At 46.0% G+C, this 19379-nt stretch overlaps 1 protein-coding gene across 2 annotated transcripts in view; it reads left to right on the top strand.

The window, feature by feature from the left end:
* The window catches only part of rgs12b (regulator of G protein signaling 12b), a 207684-nt gene that overhangs the window by 143681 nt on the left and 44624 nt on the right, over positions 1 to 19379 (top strand). For both annotated transcript variants that reach the window (XM_084318962.1, XM_084318963.1), the window contains exons 6-7: positions 5073 to 5236; positions 5655 to 5747. In XM_084318962.1, coding sequence (XP_084175088.1) covers positions 5073 to 5236; positions 5655 to 5747 — 257 coding nt within the window. The remainder of the gene's footprint in view (positions 1 to 5072; positions 5237 to 5654; positions 5748 to 19379) is intronic.

Here is a 19379-nt window from a genome sequence, read left to right on the forward strand (position 1 = left end):
CAACTAACACACGTTTTTTTTTTTTTTTTTTTTTTAAACTTAAATTTTTTATTAACAGTTTTTAGACAGACAGCACTTACAAAAAATAAATAATAAAAAATAAAGAAACTAGCATCACAATAAAAACAAAAAGAAAAAACAGTGCACATAAATATTTACATGGGTATCACATGGTTAGTTGTCTGGTTCCCCTACTGTTGTTTTCTAGGTATTTGATACAAAGGCTGATTGTGTATCTCCCTTAAACAGGCATAAACAGGTAATTCCTACTCAAAGATGATAAATGCTGACTAAGGCTTGTATGTGTGATCTGGGTCCAGAGACCCTCCTTGAGCTTCTTTCTTCCCTTATCCTTCGTCCTTTCTTTTTTTTTCTCTTGTTTATTAACTTTCACTTTGCCTTTTGGTTCACCCATACACAAACCACATCATCCCTGAACATTTAATATCACACCGTTAAACAGACATAAATAATAAGGTATAAAAGCATTCAGCAATTGTAATATCCCAAAAACAAAATAGAAAATACTAACTAAAGCACAGGTGTGTGACATGGGTTCATAGACCCTCCTTGAACATCTTTCCTCCTTTACCCTTCGCCCTCTTGTGTTGCATTTGGTTCTTCCTCTGTGATGTCGTTCTCGTTCCTTTTATAATCCTCCCACTTTCCCCATCTTTCCCCAAATTTCTCTTCCTGTAACCTCAGCATGTGTGTTATCCTTTCCATATCCTGTATTTCTTCCACTATTCCTACCCATTTTGCTATTGTCGGTGGGTCTTCCTTGTACCACAGTCTCGTTATTGCTTTTCTGGCCGCTATCAACATTATCTTTATTAAATATTTGTCCCCCCCTTGTATTCACTCGTGTGTCAGGTCTCCTAAGTAAAGCACCAGTCCTGTTTGTGGTAGCCCGTATCCTAATATTCTGATCATTGCTTCCCCTATCTCCTCCCAATACCCCTTCAGCTTCTGACATCCCCAGAATATGTGCGTGTGATTTGCCCCCTCCTTCCCACACATCCTCCAGCATGCTTTTTGTGTTGGTGCATATTTTCCCTTCAGCTCTGGGGTTATAAAGAATCTGATTATGTTTTTCCATCCAAATTCTTTCCATATTCTCGATCCTGTTGTTGAATGTTGTACCTCGCATATGTTCCCCCATTCCTTCCCTGTTATTCCTATCTCTAGTTCTCTCTCCCATTTCTCCCTTATATAATCGGTCGTGTGTCCCTTGCTGGTCATTATAGCCCGGTATATTGCTGATATTACTCTTCCTTGCCCCCCTTCGTATGCCCATACTATCATCTTTATTATTCCATTCTGTTCCTCGTCTTTGGCCTCCCTTATTTCTTTGTTGTAGTAGTCTCTAACCTGTAGATATCTGAAGTGGTCCCTGTTTTCTAGTCCAAATTTCTCCTTTAATTTTTGTAGTGTCTGCATTTCTCCCTTCTCTATACACAAGTTTTTTTTTTATCCACTTCTTCTCCTTATTTTTCTATTTTTCTCCCATCCCAATTTCGCCTCGCCAATTGTCCCTTCAATTCTCCCCTCCCCTGTCTCGAACGTTGCTAGACTATGCCTCCCACTGGTCGGCTGCAGTGAGGACCAAGCCTTGCATCACGTGTCCCCTCCGGTACACGAGGAGGCAGCTGTCGCATCTTTTCACCTGAACAGCGTGATCTCTCAGTGGCGAGGAGTAACGCGTGGGAGGCTCACGCTGCCCCCGTTACTTCCTGATTCTGCTGTACAGGCGCACCAACCGACCTGTAGGAGTCGCTGTCCACAACGTCCAATCCCCACCCACCAGCTTTCCCACCCCTAACACTGCCAATTGTGTTAGTATGAACGACCAGCCAAGCTGGTAGCAACGCCGAGAGCTGGGCTCGAACCCAGCATCTCCTGCGTTAGTGGCGAGCGCCTTGCCCACTGCGCCACTTAGCCGCCCCAAATAACACAAGTTTAAAGTTTAAAGTTTGTTTATTATTTATCACAATAAAATACAGGTACTTTATGATGAAATGCTTGTTTCTGTATGAGTCCCTGAGAGTGCTTCATACAGTAAAAAAAAGTAAGTAAGTAAAGAGGAATATTCAATATACAATATACAATACAGAGTAAAATGAGGTGTGTGGAGAGATCAGTGTCAAACTGATCTCAACAAATACAAACAAATCACACTACTACTGTATAATCCTAATCCCCTCGCCCTATACATCCCAACCCAGTCCACACCCTCATCCACCACCACACCCAGGCAACACTGATGTTAATCATCCTCACCACTATCATCTGAGTCATCATCCCATGTAGCCCTATCTTCGGTTTCCTTAGAAACATTTGCACAGTTTTGGCATTGACAAAGATTTGTACATGGCAGTTTTGCAGACACACATGAACATCTTCCTGTCTCAAATTGTCCTTGTTTGCAACCTTAGTGGACTACCTGCAACACACTATCAGAGGCCCGATTTGTAGTCATCCGTCATAGTCACTGTTAACTCCCCATCCTCGACATGCCACCCATTGCCAACAGGTAAAGGGGCACACATTATAGCTTTCAATGAATGTCTCATTATAGCTGCTTGGTAATTTGCCCTTTTGCAGCGTTGGTACAATGCACCACTTGTCGGGGGCATAGAGAGTTCTGGCAAAGCCGATGATGCCATGCAGAATGCTTTATATCTGGCATCATTCACATTCTTAGCTGATACAGGTGGCACACATATTTGCTAAGACCATCAAAGGTAGACTGGTCTAGGGTAATTCACCTTTCCCCTTCCTCCCACACTGTGCAACATCCTGATGTGCAATATCCACAGTGCAATACCCACCCACTACCGTCTGACACTGTGATGTTATTTGTGTATTGCTATTCTGTATATTGTTGTTATTTTGTATATTGTACATGACTAACATTGTCTTATTGTATAGCATTTAATGTTTCTGTATAGGATTTTATGTTTCTCTTTTATTACTTGTGATTTTATTACTGCACCTTACTGTAGGTTTGAGTCCCAAATCTCATTGTATGCAAATATAATGACAATAAAGTACAATCTAATCTAATCAGGGTCTAATCTAAATCTACACCAATATATCTTTCACCCAGAGTGAAAATTGTGTAATTCGCCGAGGTGGGAACGGGATGAAACGATACAGCCTTCACCATACGGCCTAAAAGGCTAAAGTCCATCGTCTAATTATGCTGACATTTGAAATGTGTTGTCACTTTGTGATATAGTGATACATCCTAGTGTTCTAGCGATGTTCACTTGATTGTCATAAAATTCTAGTCGAATTATCCTAAAAAAACGATGTATCGACTCTTACAATTACAAACATATTCCATCTCAGTCATCACTTATGAGCCACTGGAAGTGTGTGGTGATGTCTTCATCTGCAGAGATACTTCCCTCTGCCTGTTTTTTCTTTATTTAGATTGGGACGTTTCTAGATGTCAACCTTTGGGCAGCGAGTGCATGTCGCCTGCATGTGTCCCCATCCCTGCTTTCCCCATCCCTGCTTTCCCCACGCGAAAATGCACCTGATTGGATAAATGCGCTGCTAGTGGGTAGTCCCTGCTTCTCTGCTCCCATTTTCAAAAAGAAAATGGCGGCTTATTCGCTTGTCAACTTTCCCTTTTTCTACCCAAAGTTGAACCTAAAATATGTTTATGGTAAGTTTGATATGATATTGCTGGATCTTTAGTCATATTTTATCTGCAATGCCTAGTTTGACAGTTTGATCTGAACTATGTTTGATGATATGATATTGCTGGATCTTTAGTCATATTTGATCTGCAATGCCTAGTTTGACAGTTTGATCTGAACTATTTTTGATGGTACAGCATTTCTATGTAAACACCCCATGTTTTGGTGGTGCCCTAGTAACATCTAGTGGCTAAAACTACTTACGATGCCTTTAAACCTCTTGCGTGGCATCTAGGGACCACCATGTTGTGGATAGACCTTTTGCTGTTGGCCCCTGACAGTGTAAGCCTAGTTGTCTAGGGTCCCAACTTTTACAGAAGTCATTTTGCGACCTAAAACGTGAGTAATGACTGAAAATGTCGAAACAATAAGCTAAATATTGGTGATTATAGTGGACCCCTAAGGCAGATAATGCTGCATGTTGACTTCTACCTCCTAGAGAATTGTACATTTAAAAAATATGAGAATGTTCTACGACAGTGAAATACCACTTTAAGTACATTTGACACCAATTTCTACAACTCAAGCTGAACTCACTTTCAAATATGAATTGGCATACATACTGCAGTGGGTTGTTTTATGTCCCAAATGCCATCAATCAGAGCGTCTACTAGGAGGGACACAAAATGTCCGCTGCAGGGGGGCTTGTTGACATTGTGTAAAAACAAAGAATTATTATACTTTATTTATACAATTCTTTCACCAAATTATAGGGCACTTGCTCTCATCCAGTGTAACTTACAACAAGTGTACAACGTACAACAGTAGAGGGTGCACTATATTGTTGTATTGTCTTACCAACATAGCCACAAAAGAAACGTTTTGAAGGCAAATCGAGTGTGCCCAGTAAATAGCATAAGTACTAGCTCAAATAAAAGTAGCCTGTTCTGAGGGGAGAGGAAGCAACACGCAGGTCTCATGTACGAGAGCCAGACCTCTGCCAGGGTGTCCTGCTGCACACCTGACCAGCAGTGCTTCCCCCAGGCTGTCTCTGCTGTCTCTGCCATCTTGTGTTTCTGTTCAGCAGCTCACTGCAGCGCCAGGCCCAAGGCATGTTCTGGATGTTCTCAACCCTGTCTTTCGGTCTGCTTATCTGTTTGTCTGTGTTGTGTCTGTCTGTCTGTTTGTTTGTTTGCTTGTTTGTTTGTTTGTTTGTTTGTTTCTTTACACATTTAAATTGGGTCTGTCTGCCTCTCTCTGTCTGTCTGTACACCTGTCTGTCTGTCTGTCTGTCTGTCTGTCTGTCTGTCTGTCTGTCTGTCTGTCTGTCTGTCTGTCTGTCTGTCTGCAAAAACCCAAATACAATACTATTATACTAACATGTATACAAACATGTGGTTGTCTTTGTGTGTGTGTGTGTAGAGCTGAACACTGTGGAGCTCCAGGGCAGTGACACCAGTCTGAACAGTAATGCCAGCCTGCCCAGCGTTCAGAGCCACCGTCGTCACACTGAGAGGAGAGTGGCCAGCTGGGCCGTCTGCTTTGAGAGACTGCTGCAGGACCCCGTGGGAATACGCTACTTCTCTGTAAGACCACAGCGTGCACACACACACACACACACACACACAGTTTTCTTTGTCTGTTTGTTGTCGGTAACATTTAACTGCCCTCTCCCACCACATCCTTTCACCCACAAGCATTACAAGTACAGAGAAAGAAACAATGTCATCTGATGTAACCACTCTATATCCACTTAACCTAATGCTGCTTTTACATTGTCAAAGGACCCTCTGAAAGTTCTGAGATGGGCTCTTGTTTATTTTTCCACTGTAATTCAAGAACCACCAAAGTACCATTGGTAATGTTCATCCAGGTCAGGTAAATTGTACTCTAGTGGTTAGTTTGTCTGATCTTTGTTTGCTGTGTGTGTGTGTGTGTGTGTGCGTGTGCGCGCGCACGCGTGTGTGTGTGCGTGTGTGTGTGTGTGTGTGCGTGCGTGCGTAGGAGTTTCTGAAGAAGGAGTTTAGTGAGGAGAACATCCTGTTCTGGCAGGCCTGTGAGTTCTTCAGCCATGTCCCTGAAAATGACAAGAAACAGGTAACACACACCGTCACATACACACCATTACATACACTTTCCCTGGGGCTTTGTTTCCACACATAATCTCAATTTCAGGAACGACATTTGGGACATTTTCTGTGGATTCTTTGTCCCAAGCTCCTGTTAATTTCCTACACCAGTCCATGTGTACACCGTACACACAGTATAATCACACATGTGTATGTAATGTATATAAACTAGGAACGGGCATTTTCAGCATTTTCTGAAGAAACGGAGCAATGGCGTGAATTTCTCTTAGAACGCCCAACACAGCCTGTGAACGTACTGTACATGCGGTTAGCGACATTGCACAAGCAATATTAGGCCTATACATTAATCATAATCGGTATTGTAGATGAATTCCAATTATTTGTCACATTAGATATGAAAACTAAAATTGTGTGCATTTTGTGATTATTTTATTGAAGCATAAAGTTAGAACATCAGAACATCTAATGGAACTTTGTTAAGTCTGTTATGATTGGAGGATCAAGAGAACAGGGCAGTCTTCCTATGATAAGTAAGAGGGATACAACTGAGGACAACCATTTTGGAGATTTTGTTCTGTCGCCAAAACAAATTGATTTGAGAGAACTGTAGTTTCATACTAACGTGATCTCATTGGCAGCATCTTCAGTTGTCCAGGTCCACACATCACATAATTCTTTCACAGTTCTGCCTTCTTGAGAACGTTGCAGCACACACAAAGCTTGAGTGCTACAACACTGTATCAAGGACACATTCTGGAGCTCCTGCTTCCTATTAAGTGCATTTATTGAGATGTGAGTCTGTAGTTTAGTTTAGTTCATTTGACAATTATTAAAATGCATGTTACAACAAGTCATGCATCCTAAAATGATCAAGGATAGCACAACAAAGTCACAGACTTATTTCCATTGTGGTCCTTGGTCTCAGCAGCACATAGTATTTACATTTAACATAATTATCATCAGCCTACAGTATATTGCTAAAGATTAACCATCACCACCACCATTACCACCACCACTACCATCACCACCACCATTACCACCACCACCATTACCACCATTACCACCACTACCATCACCACCACCACTACCATCACTACCACCATTACCACCACTACCATTACAACCACCACTACCATCACCACCACTATTAAAGGAGCTCCCGTCTTATACGGAGCTACTGAGAAATTTGATCCCGTAGATGGACCTGGCTGACTGACGCGCCATTATATTTGTTTGATCTGATACCAAACCGTCCGTGTTCCAATGATACAATGCAGGCAGCTCTTCTTGGAAAATGATATTTATTTGCTTGAATGAATGAATGAAAACTTTATTTAACAGATTGCAGAATGGGTACAATACAGTACGGCTCAATACACACAATTGTTAAGGGGATGCAGACCAGAGAAAGACGTTTGTCTTGTTTACATCAGGGTCCCCCATTTTCAATTCATAATGACATTTATGACATACACAACATACATGTCATCATGACATTTATGACATACAGGTATATAGTACTGTTACATTTGTGACATATACGATATGCAAATATACAGTACTGTTACCCAGAATCCTAACAGATAATATATACATATGATGGGGAGGAGACTGTACATTAGGAGGGGGTGGGTGGGTGGGAGAAAATATATACATACGGTGGGGAGGAGACTGTCCATTAGGAGGGGGTGGGTGGGTGGGAGGGGGGGTTTGGACATTTACGGTGGCCAGTTTCGAATTGCAGCCTCCCGTAGGTGCTCTTTGAGAGCGGTTTTGAATGTGGGTAGGGATTCACATTTTTTTTTACGGCTGTGGGTAGGGTGTTCCACATTGCTGTGGCATAATTGCGAAACGTGTTTAGTCCCTTGTTTGTGCCGAATCTGGGTTGCACATGATTTGTGGAACTCCCTCTGGTGTTGTGGTCGTGGTATTCACTGACCTTTGGGAAGTATTTTGACATGTACATGGGTACCTGAGTGGTGTAGTGTATCTTGTAGACCAGGCCCATTGCAAGTTGCTGTACTCTGTCGTCTACTCTAAGCCATCCTAGGTTGTCAAAGTGGGCAGGTGTGAGGTGGGTTTTAGGAGTAAGGTCAAGCAGTAGTCTGACCAGTTTGTTTTGTGATGTTTGTAATCTTGTTTTAGCGCCTTTGAGGTGCTTTGGTACCATGAGGTGCAAGCATAGTCGTAGTACCCTTGAATGAGTGCTCCTGCCAGAGTCTTCAGGGTATTCTTGTTTACCAGAGAGGAGATCCGGTACAAAAATCTAGTTTGTTGGTTGACTTTTTTGATTATATTGGATGCCATTTTATCACATGAAAGATTTGCCTCTAGGATGGAACCCAGGTATGTAATTTCATCTTTCCTTGTGACAATATTGTCACCCACTGTAACTGAAAAGCCGTTGGTCTTGCTGAGTTTGTTATTTGATCCGAAGATAATGGACTCTGTTTTACCAAGGTGTAATGATAGTTTGTTATCAGCGAGCCAGGTGCAGAGGGTTTTTTCAACCTGTAACTTGTTCTTGTCAGAGACCAGCAGGGCTGAGTTGTCCGCTAACAGGAACAAGTTGCAGTCACAAGCTGACGACATGTCATTTGCATAAATTAGGAACAGTAACAGTCCTAGTATGCTTCCTTGTGGAACACCACAGCTCACTGGGAGGGGGGGGGGGGGGGGGGGGCACAGAGTACCGTTTACCTCCACCATCTGTTCTCTCCCCTCCAGGTAGGATTGCATCCAGCTCACTGATAAACTATCAAAACCAATTGCTTTTAGCTTGTCAATCAGAATGGAGTGATTGACAGTGTCGAAGGCCTTTTGTAGGTCCAGCATGACCATGCCGCAGTATTTGCCCGCGTCCACCTCTTGTTTGATGTGGTCGTTCAAATAGAGAAGGCATGTGTCAGTGGAGTGGGATGTTCTGGATGTTCGTAGATTCGATTTTTTCCCGCGAGGTACTTTTCGACCTGTTCGTATACTATTTTTTCATGACTTTCGAGATGGAGGTAAGAATAGAAACAGGGTGGTAGTTACCTGGGTCTAATTTGCTGCCTTTTTTGTGCAGGGGGGTCACTCTCACAATTTTGAAGTCTTTGGGGACGTGTCCCTGTTTTATGGAGAGGTTTATTATGTGTGTGATGACTGGGGTGATGGCGGCTGCCGAGTCTCTGAGAAATTTGGAGGGGATGTTGTCATGGCCAGTGGCCTTGTTAGGTTGGAGGGCGCTCAGTTTTTTGAGTACCTCATCTGTTGTTACTATTTCAAGTTTGAAGTCGTCTTTGCGGACCCCTAGGTTTTTGTAGTAGGTAGGTTACTATGTGTTCTACCCCAAAATGCCCTGAGTGGGAGGGTAGTTTATTAACCAGTGTTCTGGCTATGTTTGTAAAGAATATGTTTAAGTATTTGGCCACATCCAGCTTGTCTGTGATGAGAGTGTTATCTGTCTTTATGTTTATGTTTGTAAATCAGTTTTTTTGCTGCAGCCTAGTTGGTTGTTGAGTAATTTCCAAAGTTCACAGGGTTTGTTTTTGTTTTCCTCAGTTTTGTCATTGATGAATTTTTTTTGTGTGGATTTGATCATGGTGTTTACGTCATTTCTTAGTCTGTTTCTTTGTATTTTGAGTTCAACCACGTGGGCTTGGAGTTCGCTGTTTGAGCTTTTGGTAAGCTTTGTCTGACTTTTATGAAGTTCAGAGCATTTTTTGTCTCTGGTTTTCATAGCGGTCAGTATTTCATTGTGCATCCATGGCTCAGTGCGATTTTTAACCCTGGTGGTTCTTAGGGGGGCCATGTTGTTAAGTATTGTTGTGAATTTGGTTTTGAATCCAAGCCATGTTTCTTCAACTAGTGTACCATTGAGCTCATCTGACCAGTCCAGGCTCTCCAGTTCTTGGTTAAAGGCCTCTCTAGAGTAGGTTTTGAGGTCCCTAGATGTGACTGTTTTGTGACAGCCGGCCTTTTGTTTTAGCTTTTTGCGGGTACAGAATATCATATAATGATCACTTAACCTGCATGCTATCACCCCTTTGTTGGAGATCATGGACTTGTCAGAGGTCAGAATGAGATCAATGGTAGTTTGTGTTGAATCACATACTATTGTGGCTTGGGTTATTAGCTGGCTGAAACCGTGCAGATCACAAAACCTACTGAAGGCCTTGAAGACGGGTGCTTCTTTACGTAGCATATCCGTGTTCCAGTCCCCAATAAGAATATTTTCTACACCTTCCACCCCAGCTAAGCACCCATCAAGTGTATCATAAAAGCCACTCTGTTCTGGCGGTCTATAGTACGGATTTCGCCCCTTTCGAACAAGATTTCAACCCAAACAGTTTAAATTTCATCATGGTTCAGGTCAGTACGGTTAATGAATTTGGTATCTTTATGAATATACACGCAGACACCACCTCCATACTGATTCCTATCCTTCCTGACTATTGAATAGTTTTCAATTTCGATCTCTGGGCCCTTTACAGATGCATCCAGTTTGGTTTCTGAGAAGCACAATATGTCTGTCTTACCGTTAATGAACAATTCACTGTGCAAACAGGATATCTTGGGTTTTGCTCCTTAAACTGATCAACAATAATTAATACAATAACTAATTGCCTACAAACATTTCACCCTGCGGCATGTTCATACAGCGGTAACCCGCGACCTGTGACCTACGACCTGCGATAACCTGCGGTCAAAAACCATTGCCCTTTCCGGGTCAAACTCCTACCTCCTACAGTGCACCTGGCACTTATATAAACAGAAGCGCCACCCCATGGTCACATAAATCCATTACACATATTTACATCCATTTGGCCGTTACAACCACCATTACCACCACCACTACTACCATTACCACCACTACCACCACCACCATTACCGCCACCATTACCACCACCACTACCACCATTACTACCACCACCACCATCACCACTACCCAGTGATGTACCTGAACGCGTTCATATTTTGGGCGAACGTGAACTGAACGTACTGTATTTCCGCTAGATGAACGTAATTGAGAACGCGTTCATTCTCAGCGCTGTATAACGGCATTTAAAAGTGCGTTCATTCTCAGCACTGTATTATAACGGCGTTCAAAAGTGTGCCAGATTTCATATGCCTTTCAGCCGAAAACCCAGTTAAAACACACCGTAAACAGGCTTCAAAATAATGCGGAAAACCACCCAATCTGCCAACCGCAAGCTGCCTGTGATGCGTACGCTGCCTGTCACCCCTGGCTGTCGCACAAAAATATACGTCATCAGACTCCTCACAACAAGAACAATGTGGAACCGCGGAACCGGGTAGTATAGCAGCAGCACTCGCTCAGAGTCAGACTCTACGGCGTCAGCGTATGAGCATTTAAATGAGTTTTAGTTAAAGTCAGTAAATGTTTTGCACTTTGAATATTGAACTTTGAGGTACAACCTTAGTTTCATACCTCAGCCTGGTTCCTACCTCGTGTTGTGTTAGTACAGAGTTATGTGGGCACATGTTTATATGTTATATGTTTGCACAATGACTACTTTCACTTTTGGTACTTTAAGTATATTTAGATTATTATACTTAATAAAGACCATTCAAGCAGCACGTTTTTCCTCATGTTTTTGAAAATATACTGTAGAGATGAAAGCTGCAGCTGCTATTAGTGTGGACTGAATGGGCGGCAGCAAAGCGTTATGGAAATGCCAGTATTCTGATTGCTGTCTGTGGTTCTATATGGGGTGTGGCAATAAATTTGACAAATAATAGCTCGTAGCAACGTATTGAAAAAATAACTATAAACTATAAATTAGTTCATTTTTGAAACCATGAACTTTAGTTCAACATTTTGAATTACCGTATGAACTATGAACTGAACTAGTTCATTTAAAAATGTGTGAACTGTGAACTGAACTAGTTCATGTAGAAAGTGAACTTTCCCAACACTGCCACCACCACTACCACCACTACCATTACCACGTTTTTGTTTTAGCAGTCTGAGAGTTGTATGTTGAGTTGTTTTTTTGTGGAAGACATCTTCAGTTTTGCAGGATTTTTGGAGAAAGCATGGCACTTGAGACAAAACACACTATATCCTATATAATTGTATATGAATTCTTCTTTCTTTGTTTACATACATTGCTTACAGCCTGTGTTATATTACGTTTTATTGTATTTTCTTTTTTTTGTGGCCATCTTGGTCTATGTCATAATTTGTCAAGTAATTTGTCAAGTAATTTGTCAAGTATACTATTATATATATATTGTTTGTGTCTTGTAAGCCCATATGGGCTGGGCATACACCTGTATGTAAGACACGAAAATAAAAAACATCAAATCAAAACCACCATCACCACTACCACTACCACCATCACCACCACCACTACCATTACCACCACCACCATCACCACTACTGTAGCTGAGGGGTACAATTCCCTGACTGTATTGTTAGATATGATATTTAATACCACTACCTCATGTACTTTAACTTCTGGCCACCCAGTACAAGATATAAGTATGATGAACACTTTCCCACCTGATGAAACGAACCAACACAAATGGACCAAATCGAATATTTAATACAGCAAAGGGTGTACACAATATTCACTTAATTACATTTATGATTTGAAATGTTAAGTATGCACTTTTATGGCAAATGAGTATTCGTAGGTAAATCAACATTGAATGTCCAATCTCTGGTTGCGCAGGGAGTAAGTATACAACCTGGAATATTTAGGAAACGATAGCGATAGTACTTAAATAATTATAGCTGGATACACTAAGGGGGGGGGGGGTCCCGCTGGTTGTAAGACAGTAGGAGGGGGGGGTTAGAGAAGTCGCTGGCGGTATCCCATCTGGCCGACGGTGTCTTGGGAGAATCCAAAGTCTTAGACCCAGTGCCCACAGAACCTCGGGCCGTAGACGAACACAGCTGGACCCTCTGTGGAACGGTATCTGCCGGTCCACAGCGGAGAGACGTGGTGCGACCTCACGTGTAGAGCGCCGCCTCACCTGTAGTCCTCTCCGGGGGGTAATTCCAACACTCGACAGTGTTGGCCTTTATCCATGGAATAATCAAAGCACATAAAGCATAATCCAAGAGCCGTGGAAGGCTCGCCGTCGTCGGGTAGAGTAATCCAATATACAGGTCCAGTCGCTCTTGACCCGGAGCTCCTCGGATGCAATCACCACTAGGGGTCTGACCAGCCTGGATAAGCGTCCAGATAACGTCAGGAACGATGGGGGTACTGATAACTGTAGAACTCGAACCGAACGATGCACCATACATAAATAGACTATTATTAGCTTAATAGAATACGTCCAACTCGACGGTATGGTGCCAAACTATGACCATTCAACTATTAATCTACACGATATCTCAATGCCTATTCTGGGCCAAGTAGGCCCTACTACACCGCACGTGCTTCGTGGGGAGGCTTTTGCGTCTGTCACTCTGTTGGAGGGTAAAGAACTGGACTAAAAGAAAGTTCTACTTTACGAGCGTCATATATATATGCGCTATGAACAAATAGTACCACACGTATTTCGCCCGGCATATTACTGCGCGGAACCGGGGGCTGCCTCGACATGTTAGGCGGCACGATTGAACTTGAACCTAGGGGTATGGCAACCTGGCGCCAGGTTCTAGTCCAATGGTAGAATGAAACTATTATGGGCTGTTTAGTAGAAACGGGGATATTCAATGCATATTGTACAAGGAATATACAGGGGATATCAAACGATATACAAATACAATTAAATATATATATATAAATAAATATACATATTCGGTTTAATCTGATCCTTCACAACAGCCGCCCCCTAATTAGTCCCACCTAATTAGCTAAGCAGAGACAGATTAACCGCACTGTCTTCCACTCAAGGTCCGCTGTAAGGTCAGTCAACTCACAAAGTCATAGGGTCATGGTCATCATCGATAGTATCTGGGAGTCGGGGCAGTTCTATGAGCCTCGCCACGGGCCGTGTGTAGGTGCGCCCTTGGACGAGTACTTCAGCTGCTCGGACCTTTCCATCGGCACCGGTGATCACTTTGCTTACGCGGCCAGCCGGCCACATAGCTCTGGGGAGTGACTGGTCAACTATCATGACGACTGTTCCTTCTGTCAAATTGTCTCTCTCTTTCACCCATTTCTGGCGGGTCTGTAGAGACGGTAGGTAGTGGAGTAGGAAGCTGCTCCAAAACTTGTCGGCTAGTACTTGGCTGTACCTCCACATTCTTCGGCCGTTCGCTTCTTCGGGCCTGTACATTGTCTGGGGTAGCGCGGGGTCCAGCCGCCCCATTAGGAGTGTGTTGGGGGTGACTGGGTCGACATCTGCTACATCACTGGAGACGTAACCGAGGGGTTTGGAGTTCAATACTCCCTCGATCTCCGTGAGGACTGTCATTAGGACTTCCTCTGCCACAGTCTGGGCTCCGAGTACGGCATACAGGGCTGTCTTTATAGAACGTACTTCTCGTTCCCAGGTTCCACCGAAGTGGGGTGCGTTCGGGGGATTAAACTGGAAGTCAACCTGGGCTGGAGCGAGGTGGGTCTTAAGTTCTGGGCCCATAGCTTGGAAGCTCTCTCTCAGCTCTCTTTCTCCGCCTTTGAAGTTGGTCCCGTGATCAGACAACAATGTAGACGGTTGTCCTTTCCGTGATATGAATCTCCGGAAGGCCATAAGGAATGAGTCTGTGCTCATGGTCGGAAGGAGCTCGATATGTATCGCTCTGGTGGTCATGCATTTGAATACAATACCCCACCGCTTCTCGGTGCCTCTTCCTCTTTTTATATACAACGGGCCAAAACAGTCCATGCCTGTGGAGTGGAATGGCTTGTCGCCGATTCGGAGGCGACAGGGGGGTAGGTCAGCCATCCGTGGTATGTTGGGCTGCGCGCGCCACTTACGGCAGTCTAGACAGGTTCGCTGGAAGCGCCGTACTGCTTCTCTCCCTTGTAATATCCAATAACGACGTCTGATCTCCGCGAAGACTCTCTCTGCTCCGGCGTGGTGCACATCCTCGTCGTATTTCTTTATGATCAGCTCTGTGACCTTGTGTCGGCTGTTCAAGACGATCGGGTGCTTAATGTCATCTGGTAGGTCGGGGGCTCTCCGCAGGCGACCACCCACTCTGATGAGATTATGTGCGTCACTCTCTGGTGCCAGGTGAATCAGTCTGCTGTCTGATGGGACGGGGTTTCCTCCCTGTAGACAGTCTAGCTCATCGGGGAACGAGTCTCTCTGGGCTCGTTGTAGTAGAAGAAGTTCTGCTTCTTCGTAGTCAGCTGCTGACATGTCAGTGGTGGACTGAATCTCTGGGTGGTGCCGCAGGAATGTCCTTTGTTGCGCACTCTCTAGGGTAATGCAGTCATCTATGTTCGGGTCTGTGGAGGCGACAGTGCTCAGTCCACAGAACATAGGCTTCTTGTTCTCAGCCTCCTCTCTACTTGCTTCCCTCGGGGTGGGCGTGGGCCAATCTCCTTCCGGGAGCTGGAGGAATGCTGGTCCGTCACTGTAGATGTTGTGGCGGGTTAGGTCATCCAGGGACATTCCCCGGGTGATGACGTCAGCTGGGTTGTGTTTGGTATCCACATATCTCCAGCTTGCTTCTTCTGTTAGTTCCTGAATCTCGGTGACTCTGACTCCCACAAAGACTTTGTATCTGCATGAATCAGACTTAATCCATGTGAGTACTGTCGTGGAATCTGACCACAAGATTGTTCTATGCACCGGAATGGTGAGTTCACGTTGGATTAACGTGGCTAGATGCGCTCCTGCGAGGGCTGCGCAGAGCTCTAGACGTGGGATAGATTGTTGCTTACGTGGGGCTATCCTTGAGCGGGCCAGTATGAAAGCAGTGTGTATCTCTCCTCCCATCTCTTGGGCACGCAAATAAGCAACCGATCCGTAGGCTACTTCGGAGGCATCGCTGAAGACGTGTAGCTCAATCTCGCATGTCTCTGGCCTCACTGTGGATGGGAAGTAGCTGCGGCGTATGTTGACACCTGGGAGTGAGCGGAGTTCCGTCTCCCACTCTCTCCATGTTGAGGCAAGGTGTGCGGGTATTGGGTCGTCCCAGCCCTGGTCCTTGTCCCATAGTGCTCGTACAATCATCTTTGCCCTGGTGGTGTAAGGTAGAATACATCCCAGCGGGTCATATTGTCTGGCGAGTGTTCTGTACACACTCCGTCTGGTGGTCGGTATCGCCGCCGACCTTCCTTGCTCTGGAGCCAAGGGTTTGTGTCTATAGTGGAGCGAGTCTGTTTTGAAGCGCCAGACTAATCCTAGTGTCATTTCTTGGGCTTCTCCTGGGATTGTCGCCATCCATGTCTCGCTGCTGGCAGCCTTGTCTGCGGAGGAGAGGCTGCGCAATACGTGCGGGTCACTGCTGGCCCACTGCCTGAGATCAAAGCCTCCTTTGATTAGGGAGGCGCGTAACTTGATTAGGAGAGCCTCGGCTTCTTCTTGAGTCGAGACGCTTTGTAGACAGTTGTCTACGTAGAAACTGTTCTTCACACTGTGTTGGACCTCTTCATTTGCTGCTGGGTCCTCTGTGACGTGTTTCTGTAGTGCAAATGTAGCACAGCACGGGCTGCATGTGGTTCCGAAGGGGAGTACTTCCCACTGGTAGATGGATGGGTTCTCATCTCCGATCTTCTCTCTCCATAGGAACCGTAGCAGAGGCTTGTCCTCCTCTACTAGTCTCACTTGCAAGAACATCCCTTTGATATCCCCGCTTATAGCCACCTTGTCCTGGCGGAAGCGCAGTAGCACGCCTAGTAGGGAGGGGCCGAGTGTGGGGCCGGGCAAGAGCTCTTTATTCAGATTTTGGGATCCGATCTGGTAGCTGCAGTTAAACACAATGCGATCCTTGCCATTGTGATGGACCTTGTGATGCGGCACGTACCATGATTCGGTCGTCTGATCGGCCTCTTTAATGTCAATCTTTGTTACGTGTCCCGCTGTGATTAGCTTCTCAATCTCAGCTCGGTACACACTCTGTTGAGCGGGGTCTTTGGCTAGGCGCCGCTCTGTGTTCAGTAGATAGCGCTCCGTGGCGTCTTTCTTTGCGTGAAAGGGGGGCATTCCCTCTCTCCTCAGGAGTGGAGTTGCGTATCTCATCACTCCGCCGACTGTGACTCTCTTTGTCCCCTGCTCGAGTAGGTGGATGGCGTAAATGTCTTCTTTAGAGCGAATGTCTTTCTTTTCGTTCTTAAAGGGCATTGTCTCTAGGGTCCATAGCCTCTCGACATGCTGCAGGAGAGTGGTGTCTTCTTCTGTCGTTCGGGAGTGGAAGCAGCTAGTGGCTGCGGTTCGGTTGAGAGATTTAGCGAGGGGGCCTTGTAATGTCCATCCTAAGCGGGTCTCGACGGCTGCAGGACAGCCTCGGGGACCGGTATGGACCCGGTCAATCGGGACTATGAGTTCTGCATGGTCGGAGCCTATCAACAGGGTCGGGGTAGCGCCGTTTATGAGCGGGATAGGTAATTGGCGCAGGTGCACATATTTATCCATCAACTTGGTGACAGGGTAGGTGTACTGCGAGAGTCTTATTTCTTGGCTGGTGAAAGCATTTGTGATCTTGTACTGTCGCTCTGGCTGCCCGTTGGCTGCGATAGTGAAGGAGACATTCTCGCCCTTTATCGTCTTTAAATCTCTTCTTATTGTCCGAATCGTCATTTCGTTCTTGCTCCCCCGCAGTCCCAGTTGAGGCGAGCAGAAGGGTCTTCTCTGACCCGTCATCAAGGACGGCGTAAGTGTCCATGACTTTATCCTGGTAGCTCAATGTCACACGGACTACCTTTAAGAGCACTTGAGCTCCGTTGCTGCTGGCGGGGTCAATGTACATGACACTTGCCTTGGTGCCGCTCCGTGGTGCAGGTGTAGGCCGTCTTCCGTTACTATCGTGTAGTATATCTAGATGGGCTCCATCGCACCGGCTGCACCTTTTCTTTAGGCGGCATTCGGCTGCCATGTGGGGCCGCGCACATCGATAACAGCGCCGGTTGGACTTTATCCATTGGCTCACTTCTTCTGCATTCATCTTTGTGAATGTGTCACATTGTGACAGCCAGTGTTCTTTCTCACAGTAGGGACACGCTATCTTCCACTTCTCCTTCCTCGAGGGGGTGCTGTGACTCTTACTGCTCGGTACTGACTCTGATTGGTGCATGACAGTCACCGATCTTCTTCCATCATTTATTCTCCTGGGTCCCTCTCTGGAGCTTGGCGTGCTCCGCCCGAAGGTGTCCAGTCGTAAGCTGCTGACCTCTCTCGCCAGGAAGTCGGCCAGATCAAGGAGGGATGGCTCGGGGCCGTCGGGATCTCGGTAGTCCCTCTGCCGCCGAAAGCGCTCCTGTCTTGCAGGTGGCAGCTTCTCCAAAATCCTCTCAACGTTAGAGTTGGCGTACAGCTCATGCCTGCCCTTCTCCCGTTGAGCTCCCAGCATCCCCACCAGGGACTGCACTTTGATTGACAGGTCATCTAGTGAGCGATTGTCTGTGGCTGGGGGTAGGCGGTCAATATGCCTTATCTCCTGGATTACGTAATCCCATATACGTCCATATCTTTGATCCAGCGCTGCAAGGGCCGCTGTGTATGGGGTCGAGGAGGTAGCATAGGCTAGCGCTATATTGTGTGCTCGCTGTACTTTCAGGTGCTTCAATAATATTGCATACTTGTGGCGTTCATCAATGACATCCACCAGCATTGTCTCTAAGCACATCCGGAGCTCCGTGTACTGTGCTCGACTCTCATAGGCGAAGTCTGGGATGGATGGCGTGGCGTTGTATGACGCCGTGGATGGCGAATACATCGGCGAGCGTTGGGGGAGAGACCTCCTGGGCGAGTCCCCTCTTGCGCCTCGCTGTGGGCCGGTACTGGCAGGGTACCATGGCCCGCTGGTCCAGGTACTGTTCCTCGGGGCTGGTCGTGCGTCGTGCTCACCCGTAAATAGAGTCGGGGGTCTGTAGCGCAGCGCCGCGGGGGTATAGCCTGGACTGTATGGGACCTCCTGGTCCGGTGGAGTACTGTGCTGTCGTCGGGCTTGGTTCTCCTCTTCTCCCTCTTCTTCTTCTATCAAATCTTCCAGATCTTGTAATCGTTTATTTAGCTTCTCCGCAGTGTAGGCCGCTCCTTCCTTGTAGCTGGGTCTCGCTTGGACCGGTATGGGAAGGGGGTCTGCGGGGGGTCTAGACTCGGTCTGTTGGTCAAGTTCAGGGTCGCTTGCTCGTTGCGGTGACGCTGCTCTTGACTGCTGTCTCGACGAGTTCCTTGAGCCCCTGGCGGAGGGAGAGGGAGTTGTCCTTTTGATCAGCTGCTCTATTAGTTGCGCTTGTAGTCTGTCGCGCTCTGCGTCTCTTTGGGCACCGGCAGCGGTGCGCTGGGCGTCGGCGCGGTCTCTTGCCATATTCTCTTCCATCTGGAAGCGTCTCATCTCCAGACTTGTGCGCTGTTCTTCGCTCCGTTGCTGTGCTTGGAGGTGTTCGCGCTCGCTGGTCGCCTGGGCTTGGAGACGTTCGCGCTCGCTAAGCGTCTGTGCTTGGAGCCGATCGCGTTCGGTAGAGGCTGTCAGGCTGACGAGGAACGCCTGTTGTAGTATCCTCTCCGCTTCGCTGGGGGAAGGCGGTAGTGGAGGTGAGCCGCTCCTGCGTGAACCGCT

This window comes from Notolepis coatsorum, assembly GCF_963971535.1.
Source record: "Notolepis coatsorum genome assembly, chromosome: 7".
Taxonomy (NCBI): Eukaryota; Metazoa; Chordata; class Actinopteri; order Aulopiformes; family Paralepididae; genus Notolepis; species Notolepis coatsorum.